Here is a 14,063-nt window from a genome sequence, read left to right as displayed (position 1 = left end):
CAAAAAATAGTGGAGCAATAATCAGAGTTTTTCAGAGAAAAATTTCAATCTCTGTGCGTAAGGGTCAAGGTCGGAAAACCATACTGGATGCCCGTGATCTTCGGGTCCTTAGACGGCACTGCATCACATACAGGGATGCTACTGTAATGGAAATCAAAACATGGGCTCAGGAATACTTCCAGAAAACATTTTCGGTGAACACAATCCACCGTGCCATTCGCCATTGCCGGCTAAAACTCTATAGATCAAAAAAGAAGCCATATCTAAACATGATCCAGAAGCGCAGGCGTTTTCTCTGGGCCAAGGCTCATTTAAAATGGACTGTGGCAAAATGGAAAACTGTTCTGTGGTCAGACGAATCCAAATTTGAAGTTCTTTTTGGAAAACTGGGACGCCATGTCATCCGGACTAAAGAGGATAAGGACAACCCAAGTTGTTATCAGCGCTCAGTTCAGAAGCCTGCATCTCTGATGGTATGGGGTTGCATGAGTGAGTGTGGAATGGGCAGCTTACACATCTGGAAAGGCACCATCAATGCTGAAAGGTATATCCAAGTTCTAGAACAACAGATGCTCCCATCCAGACGTCGTCTCTTTCAGGGAAGACCTTGCATTTTCCAACATGACAATGCCAGACCACATACTGCATCAATTACAACATCATGGCTGCATAGAAGAAGGATCCGGGTACTGAAATGGCCAGCCTGCAGTCCAGATCTTTCACCCAAAGAAAACATTTGCCGCATCATAAAGAGGAAGAGGCAACTAAGAAGACCTAAGACAGTTGAGCAACTAGAAGCCTGTATTAGACAAGAATGGGACACCATTCCTATTCCTAAACTTGAGCAACTTGTCTCCTCAGTCCCCAGACGTTTGCAGACTGTTATAAAACTAAAAGGGGATGCCACACAGTGGTAAACATGGCCTTGTCCCAACTTTTTGAGATGTGTTGATGCCATGAAATTGAAAATTAACTAACTTTTCCCTTAAAATGATACATTTTCCCAGTTTAAAAATTTGATATGTCATCTATGTTGTATTCTGAATAAAATATTGAAATTTGAAACGTCCACATCATTGCATTGTTTTTATTCACAATTTGTACAGTGTCCCAACTTTTTTGGAATCTGGTTTGTAAAAAACACAAACAAAAAATATTTTGCATACAAAAGCTATCTTTGATATGCCTGATATTAATTTGTAAAATAAATGAATGAAACAAAAGGGAAGATTGTGATATTCTCACATGATTTTTGTTGTAAGTGAAACTTCTGTTATTGACCCAAGTAAGATGATTGTTGTCTGGTCCCTCTTGTCATAAACTGTTATATAAATAAAATTTCTTAAATTATGTGTTATGTTACAGCTTTATGGGAAACCCACCTGTGTAAATGTTGTTGTATTTTCCTCCATACTGAGACGTGATCAGCGGCCCCACATCGGCACGGCTCAGGGACGGGAAGTGACTCTGCTCCCTGTAGAGCTTTGTGATCTCCTCAGGGCTGGTCATTACCTTGTAACACAGGGGGGGAGGGGGGGGAAGCAATTCAGGGACACAAGTTGGAAGGGAGATATATCCTAAAAGGTATCAAACTGTAAAAAGTAGCAAATGTACTGACATAAAACAGACACATGCTGCTTTCAACATTTGAATGTATTGTAACTGACATAATGCAGAGCTTCAGAAGATTTTAATAAAGATAATAGCCTTTTTAAAATCCATATAATTACTCATTAATCTAATCACCATTACAACTATAAGAAACAACTTAGTAATGGTTGACTGAAGCTAATCATTTTGGATGCAGCATATCTGGCTGCCTCTGAACATTTGATCGAAAGAGTAGACACATTTCAATTAGGTCCTTTCAATTGTAGCGTATTACTCACTGTTTAATTACCTGCTAACCACAAAACACATGGTGGTGATGTCTCATATTTAAATCAGATAATGAACAGATAAAATAGAAATACTTCATCATGGTCATAGCAGATTTTGCAGCAAACCAAAAATATAAGTGATAAAAATGTGTTATTTATATACAGTAAGTTTCCACAAACCAAAGTATAGGGTGCGTTATTATGATCTATGAATAGAAAACACACAAAAGAAAAAAGTTACTAGGGATTTTAATTAAGTGTAATCACTGTGTGAACCTACAATCTGCTAGAAATCACGTCAGTCATTCCAATCTGTCTGTTGGTGGCGCTATTGTTCTTGGTTGATCATAAATCATAAGTAATCTACTTAAAGCCAATTTGAGCAGCAAATATGTTGATACAGGAAAAAAATTAAGCCTTATTTATTAATTTTTTTATGTATTTTTCCATAAATGAGAGTGCAGGCTGTGGACATTTATACCTGAGCATAAGCAACATTTATAGATTTTTTTTTTTCTGTGAGCTGTATGCAGTGCAAATATTTGCATTGTACAACCTTACTACTGGTGAACGCCAGTGTTTTGGTAATTTGGGACTAAGTTGTTCAAGCTAACTGGAAGTCTTAAAATAAAATAAGTGAGGAGGAAAAAAATTAAGCGATGCAATGAATATAAATTAAATGTACCAACAAATATTTCAATGATGTTTTGGAGGATTTGATATGCCAAAATTGTGTTTTTATTAATCTTCTTTATAAACATGGCAATAAGTTAGACTGCAAAATATAGAACACTATTTAAGCGTGTTGCTTAGTACACAGATAGTTCAGTGTATTTTGTTCATATAACTTTAGAGGTTTCGCTTTTTAAAATCCCCTGTTATGCTGCTTCTACAAAAAATAAATACATTTTAGAAAATATTGCCGAGAGAGAAGGGCTGAATCAGTTGTGAAATCCAGCAAGGACACAGTGAAAATTTAGGTGAAGGATGGAAAACTCACTGTCATCATTAACAATCACTCACACCTGCTTCATCCAACATTCACTGCAAGAAGGTGGCTATTGTGCATGAGGTTACTTTAACCTCTGTAAAAAAAAAGCAGCGCTTTCACAGGTCTATTACCTGCAGGCATCAGACTGCACAGTGAGGGAAAAAATTATTTGATCCTCTGCTGATTTTGTACATTTGCCCACTGACAAAAAAATTATCATTCTATAATTTTACTGGTAGGTTTATATGAACAGTGAGAGACAGAATACCAACAACAACAACAAAAAAACATTTTTAAAAAGTTATAAATTGATTTGCATTTTAATGAGTGAAATAAGTATTTGATCCCTTTAGTCAAGTCAAGTCAAGTCAAGTTTATTTGTATAGCGCTTTTCACAACAGACATTGTCTCAAAGCAGCTTTACACAAATCAACAGTTAAGGTGAATGGTGTGTATTTATCCCTGATGAGCAGCCGTGGCGACTGTGGCAAGGAAAAACTCCCTTAGATGTTATGAGGAAGAAACCTTGAGAGGAACCAGACTCAAAAGGGGAATAAATCTTTCAACAATACAGAACACTGGAGAGTGAGAACTAACATGAGTACAGGAGTATATGATTATAAGTGATGTTCTTTCTGCAGTCTTATACAGTCTATATGGTTAGTAGCTGCTAGTTTTATAAGCTCAGCATTTGTGATCATCACAGATCCAGCATTTACAGAACTTAGTACTTAGTACTTGGTGGCAAAACCCTTGTTGGCAATCACAGAGGTCAGAGGTTTCTTATAGTTGGCCACCAGGTTTGCACACATCTCAGGAGGGATTTTGTCCCACTCATTCAGATGATTTTTGGCGAACTTTAGACGGGCTGTACATGTGCTTTCTTGAGCTTGCGGCACTGCAGGATTTAGATCCTTCACGGCGTAGTGTGTTACCAATTGTTTTCTTGATGACTATGGTCCCAGCTGCATTGAGATCATTGACAAGATCCTCCCACATAGTTCTGGGTTGATTCGTCACCGTTCTCATGATCATTGGAACTCCACGAGGTGAGATCTTGCATGAAGATTAACAGTTATTTTGTGTTTCTTCCATTTGCGCAAAACCTCACCAACTGTTGGCACCTGCTCACCAAGCTGCATGGCGGTGGTCTTGTAGCCCATTCCAGGCTTGTGTAGGTCTAGAATCTTGTCCCTGACATCCATGGACAGGTCTTGGCCATGGGGAAGAGTTTGGAATCTGATTAATTGATTGCTTCTGTGGACAAGTGTATTTTATACAGGTAACAATATGAGATTAGGAGCATTCCCATTTAATATCATCCAATCTGAGCTCATTACATGTTTGAAAGAAATCTGGGAGCCAGAAATCTTATTTTAATCATTAAAATGCAAATCAATTTATAACTTTTTTTTTAATGCCTTTTTCTGGATTTTGTTGTTGTTATTCTTACAATTGCAAACCAGGGACACCACACAAGAGCTGCAGTTTTGGAGATGATCTCACCCAGTCGTCTAGCCATCACAATATGACCCTTGTGAAACACGATCAGATACTTACGTGTACCCATTTTTCCTGCTTTTCACACAACAACTTTGAGGACAAAATGTTTACTTGGTGCCTAATACATCCAACCCACTAACAGGTGCCATGATGAAGAGATAATCAGTGTTAATAATGTGATAATGTGATAATGTTATGTTTAATGTCTGACTCTTCCTTTCAATGTTTCTTCCTAAGAGCACACTTTGGGATCATGTTTATTGTTATGAGACACAAAGTACAAATAAAAGTGAAATGAATGATTAAACTGTGCCAATATTTTAGAAATCACGCCATTATCCCAACATTATAAACAGCCTCAGAGCAGGAAATAGACACACGGAATTACACTAGTGACGTATTTTTCGCCTTTAGTGAACAATATGGAAATATTAATTTGAATACAAGATCCAGCGATGCACAATCTAGCGATCAAAAAAATGCATGTTGATTCGTCATTAATAGAAATGCCAGTTCTATTTAATACATGTAATTATGTCATTGTTATTAAAGTGCAGTGTAGTGACCAGACACCCGGAACTTTTACCCCACAATGCAACCTGATTTACTGTACCTTTAGATCCATGTCACTGCTGAGATTCGCTTCCGTGTTTTTCATAATCTGTGTTTTGCTTGAGAATACAGAAATAATTGTCGATCACAGGTCCACTGTCTGATTCATGTAATCAGAACGAAAGTACATGTGTCCTAACAGCAACAAGCAGCACAAGACTCCTAGTGAATGCTTCCTAGTCTTTTTCACTTTTGCAGAATAAAAGTCCTCTACGTAAGGCATGGAGAAAGCTGTTGTTTACTGACCATGTGGTGTTCATGTGATAAGCAAATTTGCCAACTAAACCTTTTTATTTTTTTATCATTTTATTTCGTTCCTTCAATCAGAAATAGTATAAAATGTTACTTTTTTAATATGCAAATCCCCCAACTGTTATATCTTCTGGTTTGTGTTTTTTGTTTTTGTTTTAATAAACTACCTAATTCTGTTTCCTGTACATAACCTAAAGAGATTTTGTAATGCTTGCTTATGTACGTCCAGTACAAAATTAACAAATCACTGTTTGGGACTAATTATTCTTTTAAATCACATTAAAGACACGTTCAAATGAGCAAATCGCTCATGAACAACCCATCATTAATTTGCAGGGCGAAAAGAAAAACGAGCGAAAAGTGTGATTTGTGTGGATCTCATAAGGATCAGGCCATGTCACTTATTTTTCTTTTTTTTTTTTTTACCATGGCTGTCGATATCAATACAGATAGCATTCAATACCGATATCCATTATTATTAACTACTCAACAGACTACAAATGAACTTCTATTTAGTTACACAATACACAATATTACCCGTCATACAAACCAAAATGAATCTGTTACATCATGTTTCTTTTTATTTTTTTGTTTGTTTGTGTTTTGTTAAGAGAACAAGAGAAGAGAATGATGAGGTTTTTCCTTTCTAAGCTGTTTTTTTCTCTGACTGATTGACTCTACTGGTTAAAATAAATCACAGACTTCTTTGTGTTATGAACAAAGGCAGAGTAGAAAGAAATCATTCCTATTCCCGTTACATTAAACTCACTTGTTTAAAAAAATCTGGGGTTGGATTGATATTTTAATGTGAGAATCAGTCAATGCGATAAAACACCTCTACTGAAATTATCAATACTTTAGGATTGATCTAACTGTCTCAAGTTTCCAAAACATTTGCTGTATACACACTGACTGAGTCCAGAGCAAAATAGTTTCACTACTTTATTGCCATCTCGTTAATTATCTTAACTTTTCACAATACTCTGCATACAATCTGTCTATAGAAAAATGTTGTAACATTGCATGAGAATGAAAGAGGACAGGCCAGATACATCACATGAGAAACCAGGGGAACAGTACCATTTTAATGGAGTAAACATTTCGTGACCAAATTATATTGTTTAAGTTTGATCATGGGGATAATTAGTTAGCAGGTTAAAATTTGACATCAGGTTGATATCAGGTTGTCTGTTTTTTTAAATACACCTTTTCATACATGTTGACATATCTAAAGAATCTATGCACAAATTATTAAAATATTAATAGTTTAAGCTTTAAAATTATGCTGTGGATGAAAGGCTATGACAATATGTACAGTAACTTACATCTCCGTGCTAAAAAAACAACAACAAAAAAAAAAACATCCTAAACTAATCTGCTAATTCAAGTCACTTCATACATTACAATGATTTTTTGACGTAGGAATCATACCAAATTACATACCCAAATTTAAAAAAAGTTGTGTAAAAGATAAATAAAGACAGAATGCCATAATGTAAAAATCTAATAAACCCATATTTTATTCACAATAGAACACAAAAAAAAAAACATATCAAATGTTTAGAATGATGTAAAGTTCCATTTCAAGTAAAAATACAATTTGATTATTGGCTGGAACACGTCTCAAAAAAGTCAGTACATGGCCATGTTTACCTCTGTGTAGCATCTCCCTTTCTTTTAACAACAGTCCATATACATATGGGAACTGAGAAGAATAGCTGCTGGAGTATTGGGAGGGGAATGCAGTCCCATTTGTGTCTTATACAGAATTCCATCTGCTTTAAAGTCCTGTGTCTTTTTTTTTTATGATGCGCCAAATGTTTTTAATTGTGAAAGGTCTGGACTGCAGGCATGAATGAATCCATGTTGTTGTAATGGCTGCAGTATGCAATTTAGCATTATCATGCTCAAATATGCAAGACCTTCCCTAAAAAAGATGTCATCTGGATGGAAGCATATGTTGCTCTAAAACCTGTATATACCGTTCAGCATTGATAGTTTCACTTTTCCAGATGTGCAAACTGACCCTTCCATTGACACTAATGCCGCACCACACCAGCAGAGATGCAGGCTTTTGAACTGAGCACTGACGATAAACCAGACGGTCCTGTTCCTCCAACTGTTTCTTTTTAGTAATATACTTTTTCAGCCTCGAGTCCCAACGTTTTTTGAGACATGTGGCCATCAATTTCAAAATAACCTAATTCTTTCCTTAAAAAATTTACATTACTTTAAAAATTTAATGTTTTCTGTGCTCTATTACTATTTTAGATAAAATAAGGGTTTGTGAGATTTGCAACTGATTGCATTCTTTTTTTTTTTATTGAAACACTTTTATTTATTTTATTTACTCAGCATCCCAACTTTTTGAAAATGGGCTGTATTATTTAGTTGATATATTTCCCCACCCACCATTAATTTTATTAAGAACACCTGTACAATTGCAGCAGCATAATGCAAAAATCATGCAAATACCAGTCAAAACAGTTATTCTAGGCATTTTCCTTATCAAAAAAGAATCTTCACAGACCAGTTGCTCACTTTTGTTTTCCGCACCATTTTGTGTAAGCTATGTCTGATAACACATTTAAACCAGCCTATCTGGCACCAACAATCATGCCATGGTTTTTCCCCTCTATTCTGATGACTGTTGTAAATACCTGTAACTTGGCCTGTATCAAGTTTATCTACCGATCTACTGCAACTTTTGCATAAATAAGCAAGTGTTTCCGTTGTCTTAATAAAATATGCAGTGAGTGCATACTATAATTAATATGCACACTAATCTAATCTTGTTTATATTGTATAAATCAAATCCTAAGCAAGTCAGCGCATTCTGAATCGTATTGTTTGGTTAAAAAGTCTGACAATAGTTTGATAGAACAGACAAATCCAGAATCAGGTCATAACCACAATAATCCAATCTATTTATGTCCATGTATGAACAGTGAGCTCCAGGGCCTTATTTGAGTCAAATCCTAATCTAATTAACTATAGTTTGATCCAAGTCATTCTAAACTTTCCTTTTTTTTTTTTGATGATCCTTTGTCCATAGCACCTCATGGAAACTTATTGTATGATGCCATCTCATTATACTCATTTAACTGCTATGCATATTACATTTTACAGTAATAAAGTTGAGTCACCACAAGAAAGGACACCTGAAGTTAACCTTTACCGACTCCAGACAACCAAACACATAGAGACTATGGCTTAAGAGTTGATTTGTTTGATATCTCATATTTTAAGGGCATTACGCAAATAGTGTAAATACTTTTGTTGTATTAATTAATGTCAGTATCTTAAGACACAATACGTTTGACCAAATAAAAGTTTATTCAGAATTAAACCAGCACCAAAATGTTATGCCTGAGATACTTTTAGTTTCATCAATACAGTAGTTCTTATAAAATTTGTGCTATAATCTTGCCATAAATCATTAAAGAGTCTAGGTTAAAGCTTCAATGTAAAAAAACAAACAAACAAACAAAAAAATTCTCAAGTACTCAATATAACAATTGTCTTAATTACCTAGAAGTCACAAATAATACGCTTATGACGAAAAAAAATAAAAAAATCTGATAGCCAGTTTCACAGTAATAATATTGCACTGGAAAGTCCTTGGCTAGGTCTTTTACAAAATATCAGAAAATAATTTATATTGATTTCAAGACTACTTGGAAAAAAATTTAATAACAGAATAGTGCCGTTGCTCTTTCGAAACAAGGTGTTTGGTCAAAAAGCGCTCATTCCCCTCAGTGGAACCGTATACAAAAGTATACAAAAAGCAGTTTTCGTTTTATTCCTACAGTAAAATAACATCAACATTGTCATGAACTCCTTGTAGTAAGAGCTCGCCCTGAAATGTGATGATCTTCTTTCGCTTGGCTGCTTTCAATGTTCCAACGAGTGCCTCGAAGAGATTGGCACACTTGTCATCGTTGAACAGAACACCGAATTTGACACTGATTTTACCATCTGCATCTGTAAAAGAGGAGCAGTTTTTAGAATATTAAGAATAATATTATACTGAGTTAACCAAAGCTTTGATAATCATAATGGCCATGAATTATTTACTGTTTTTATCAGAAACTTCAATATTAGTAAATAAAGCTCAATTATGTCCACTTATTAATAGTATATTAATACTATCCAAGTTTTACTATTACCAATATCAACATTGTGTGGATTGTGACCAATAACTGGTCAGTTACTTCAAATAAGCTGATTGAGAAGACACTGAACCAATAACAATGGCAAAGTCATTTCTAACAAATGACCCAAAACAAGTAAAAGAAAGCTAAAAAAGAGCCGCAGATAACCAACGGAGCTAGCTTTTGTGCTAGTGCTCAGAACTGCTACCAACATTTGTCAAAATACATTGGCAAATAAATAAAGGTTACAGTTTATCAGAATCCTTTCAAATAAAATAGTACATATAGTTAAAGTTGTATAAGTGCAAATACTGTAGCTATTTCATAAGGGAAACACACACACACACACACACACACACACACACACACACACACACACACACACACACACACACACACACACACCTCACTCTAATATTGGAGAAGCATCACAATGCCAAGATTCACAAAAGATTTAGAAGCAAGCTAGGTCTTTTTAGGCTAAATGCAAGACTGTGTGAATGTGAGATTCAGGGAAGAGGTCAGACAGAGGCTTGGTGGTGGCGAAGAGGTGCTGGATGATTGGGCAACTACTGCAGAAGAGATAAGGGAGGCAGCTAAAAAGGTACTTTGCACGATATCTGAAAATAGAAAGGAAGACAAAGAGACGTGGTGGTGGAATGAGGAAGTGCAGGAAAGCAAAAGGAAAAAGAGGTCAACCAAACAGAATTGGGATCGGCAGAGAGATGAGAAAAGTAGGCAGGAGTACAAGAAGATGCGGCAGCAGGTGAAGAAGGATGTGGCGAAAGCCAAGGAAAAGGCATATGGGTAGCTGTATAAGAAGTTGGACACTAAGGAAAGAGAAAAGGATTTGTACCGATTGGCCAGGCAGAGGGACCGAGCTGGGAAGAATGTGCTGAAAGTTAGGGTCATGAACAATGCAGATGGAAATGTGTTGACTAGTGAGGAGAGTGTGTTGAGAAGGTGGAGGGAGTATTTTGAACAGCTGATGAATGCGGAAAATGAGAGAAAGTGAAGTTTGGATGATGTGAAAGTAAAGCAGGAGTGGAAAGTCCATTGGGCCAGATAACATACCAGTAGAAGCATGGAGATGTTTAGGAGAGATGGCAGTGCAGTTTTTAAATTTAAAGATTGTTTAACAAGATTCTGGAAAGTGAGAGTTGGCCTGAGGAATGGAGAAGGAATGTGCTGGTACCGGTTTTTGAAAATAAGGGAGCTGTACAGACCTGCAGTAACAGCAGGGGAATAACTTCGGGATTGTGATCGTGCAAGACATGTATGAACACAGTGGGACAACAGTGTTGTGTGTAGTAGGAATAACAGACTGGTTCGAGGTGAAGGTGGGACTGCATCAAGGATCAGCTATGAGCCCTTTCCTGTTTGCAGTGGCGATGGACAGGTTTACAAAAAAGGTCAAAAAATAATCTACATAGACGATGATGTTTGCAGGTGATATTGTGATTTGTGGCGAGAGTAGGGAGCAGGTTGAGAAGAGGCCAGAAAGGTGGCGGTGTGCTCTGGAGAAAAGGGGAATAAAAGTCAGTAGGAGTAAGACAGAGGATGTGTTTGTGAACGAGAGGGAGGGTAGTGGAGTGATGTGGTTGCAGGGAGAAGAGCTGGTGAAGGTGGATGAGTTTAAGTACACGAGGTCAACAGTGCAATGTAATGGAGAGCTTGTTAGAGAAATAAAAAAAAAAAGTGCAAGCAGGGTGGAGTGGGTGGGGAAGAGTGTCAGGAGTGATTTGTGATAGAAGGGAATCTGTAAGAGTGACAAGGAAAGTTTGTAGCACTGTGGTGAGACTTGCAATTTTGTATGGTTTAGAGGCACTGAGTAAAAGTTTGAAGATGGTTAAATTTTTTTGGGAGTGACGAGGATGGACAGATTAGAAACAAGTTTATTAGAGGGACTGTGCATTTTGGAAACAAGGTGAGAGAGGCCCAACTGCGATGGTTTGGTCATGTGAAGAGGAGAGACATGGGGTATATTGGTAGAAGAATGCTGAGGATGGAGCTGTAAGAAAAGGAGGAAAAGAGGAAGGCCAAGAAAAAGGTTAATGGATGTGGTGAGGGAAGACATGCAGCTGGTTAATTTGAAAGACGCAGATGTAGAGGACATGGTAGTATTGAGATGGATGATCCTCTGTGGAGACCCCTAATTGGAGCAGCCAAAAAACTTCAAAAAGTGGTGCACCTGCTCCCCCAAACAATCAAGCATGCATACAAATAAGACAAGGATTAATGATATTCAATGGGTTGCCTATACTTACTTTTGCTGCCAAGTCTCTGAATCTCATTCACAAGGAGTGTGACTTCATGCTCCACATTCATTTTTCCACTGAAACAGCAAATGCATTTTAACAGATGTCAGAATAATTATAGAATTTGTTTAAAACATGATTAAATGCACACGTTGACAAAGTGTTAACGCTAAAATACGTCAAGGGAGAATCGCCAGACTGATCTGAGCCGAGATAGATATATATATATATATTATATATATTATATAATATATATATATATATATATATATATATATATATATATATATATATATATATATATATATATATATATATATATAGGAAAGCTATAGTAAATTTAGATAATTCTACATTTGTTGTGAGCACGCCAACATCAGCCAGCTCCTCTCTCCAATCACAAATGTCATGTTAAATGCCTTCTGTGATTGGAGTATTTATGCACTACATCTCACACCCCTACCATTTTCCGTACCTTCTCCCAGAGAGCTTTTTGTTATATTTAGCCTACCTTTGGTACATACAAGCTGGTAAAAGAGCAAAGTAGGTCTAAAATTCTTATTTTGCTAGTGACAGAGCTGAACACAGTTGTAAGATACATTTATTGCATACACTCATAAAAAGGTGTTCTCCCATCTACTGGCTATTAGGAAAAAAATACCCAGGGAGTTTAACAGAAAGGTCAACAAAATGAATCCCAAAGGGGGAATATACAAAATTCATGTAATTCCAGCATGACTCCAGCCCTCCAACTGGGCCTGTTATAAAGCAAATTGCTTTTAAATATCCCTATTCTTCTTCTTATTATTATTATTATTATATTTTTAACCCGTGTGTGGCTAGAACAATATTAGGTTATAATTTATGTAGTCATTTAAACTCAAATCCACAGCGTGCAATTAATCACTGCGTGTCCCCCCCCCCATTATTTATTTTTTATTATTATTATTATCATCATCATCCTTTTTTTTTTTTTTTTCTTTGCAGGGAGGCGCCCAAGCCAACACAACTGCAGCGAGTCTATCTAATAGAGCACATTGATTATTTTAATTAAATTTTATTTTGACTTGCAGGTTCCGTATACAAATAAAAAAAAAAAAATAGGTTAGATGTATTAATTTTTTTTTACAATTTGGTTGTAAAACCAGCTTGTAAATCTTGGAAGCCAAAGCCACAGCTGCTCCATTGTGCCGGTTTAGATGCACTGCTCACTGCTCGTGCCAAAACCCGGAAGTTGCTCAGGTTAAGAAAAAAAAATAAAAAATAAAAAACAGAACACAGAATTAGAAATCACCATTATTATTTGAACGAATGTTTTTTCAACACGTATAAACCCATTCATGATGCTCATTACAACTAGATTTATGCGAAGAGTTTGTTCAGGAAATACCGTGAACACGCCGCTTATCTACTGCTATAACCAAGCAAAAGCCGGGTGTAGTCTACCTACACAAAAAACGTGTACTCATTCAAAATCATTCTGTACAGCTGTGACACCCGACGAACCTGGCTTTATCGGAGAATTGTGTAAACCATGGGCTTACCTAGGTGTAGATTTTTTTTTCAGCGCCTGGAACTGAAGCGTGACTTGATGGTTTCATGTAAGAAGAAAAACACCATAAATGGAGATGGCGCTGACGTCACGCACCAACCTTCAGCTGGAGTGGCGTCTCCAGGATCATCTCATAATCGCTGGAGTGCAGCGAGCAGAACACACTAGCAATTAGGTTTCGACCTAGTCTTATATAAAATTGTTAGATTTTTATTATGCCCAAACTAACAAAACTTAATTCTTGGGGAGGTTTCCCATGCGATCTACGATGCCCGTGGTGCCTTTTCTGATCAGGGAAGAATCACACAGCACACAAAATGGCACAAATGTTCTTCTTCAGTTTATTGCAGATAACAGACAAGTATATATACACATTGGAAAAAAACCTGAGCTAAAACTGTTCCCGATAGGGTTAGAAGACATAGTAACCAGAGATGTGTGAGCCCACACAAATACTTTCTGTATACCTTACACACTCACATCATAAAGATCCTATAGACACTGAACAGATAACATAGGAATGTGTTTAGTGGACCAGTGTGAGTCTCATCTTAACACTAACAACAATACAAGTCAAAAGTTTAGTCACACCTTCTCAATCATTGATTTTTTCTTTGTTTTTATTATTTCCAGCATTGTACACGAATACTTAAGGCAACAAAAAAATGTTAAACAACCCAGAATATGTTTTATATTTTAGATTTTCTGGTAGACTTTATCATGCCCAAAATAAAATTAATTATTGGAGAGCTTTAGGAGAGGTCTCAGATGCGATCTACAATGCATGTGGTGTCCTGTCTGATATCAGGGACGAAGCACAGGTATATTGCACATACACCATAGAAATGTGTGTTAAGAAAA

General features: G+C 36.5%; 2 protein-coding genes across 2 annotated transcripts in view; both read right to left on the bottom strand.

The window, feature by feature from the left end:
• LOC310733304 (acylamino-acid-releasing enzyme-like) overlaps positions 1-5,193 on the bottom strand; it is a 32,291-nt gene extending 27,098 nt beyond the window's left edge. The window contains exons 1-2 of the mRNA XM_083554473.1: positions 4,988-5,193; positions 1,383-1,512 (exon numbers count right to left, since the gene is read on the bottom strand). Of these exons, the coding sequence (XP_083410599.1) occupies positions 1,383-1,512; positions 4,988-5,032 (175 nt within the window). The 5' untranslated portion in view covers positions 5,033-5,193. The remainder of the gene's footprint in view (positions 1-1,382; positions 1,513-4,987) is intronic.
• Positions 5,194-8,555: 3,362 nt separating this feature from the next.
• abracl (ABRA C-terminal like) lies at positions 8,556-13,344 on the bottom strand. Its single transcript, XM_083554635.1, has 3 exons — positions 13,195-13,344; positions 11,660-11,727; positions 8,556-9,222 (listed from the first exon to the last, which is right to left on the bottom strand). Exons 2-3 carry the CDS (start codon positions 11,718-11,720, stop codon positions 9,044-9,046), a joined length of 240 nt encoding a protein of 79 aa, XP_083410761.1. The 5' UTR covers positions 11,721-11,727; positions 13,195-13,344; the 3' UTR covers positions 8,556-9,043.
• Positions 13,345-14,063: the final 719 nt, after the last annotated feature.

This window comes from Silurus aristotelis (genome assembly GCF_946808225.1).
Source record: "Silurus aristotelis genome assembly, chromosome: 11".
Lineage (NCBI taxonomy): Eukaryota > Metazoa > Chordata > Actinopteri > Siluriformes > Siluridae > Silurus > Silurus aristotelis.
Note: the sequence above shows the minus strand (reverse complement) of the source record. Positions and strands in the feature narration are given on the sequence as shown.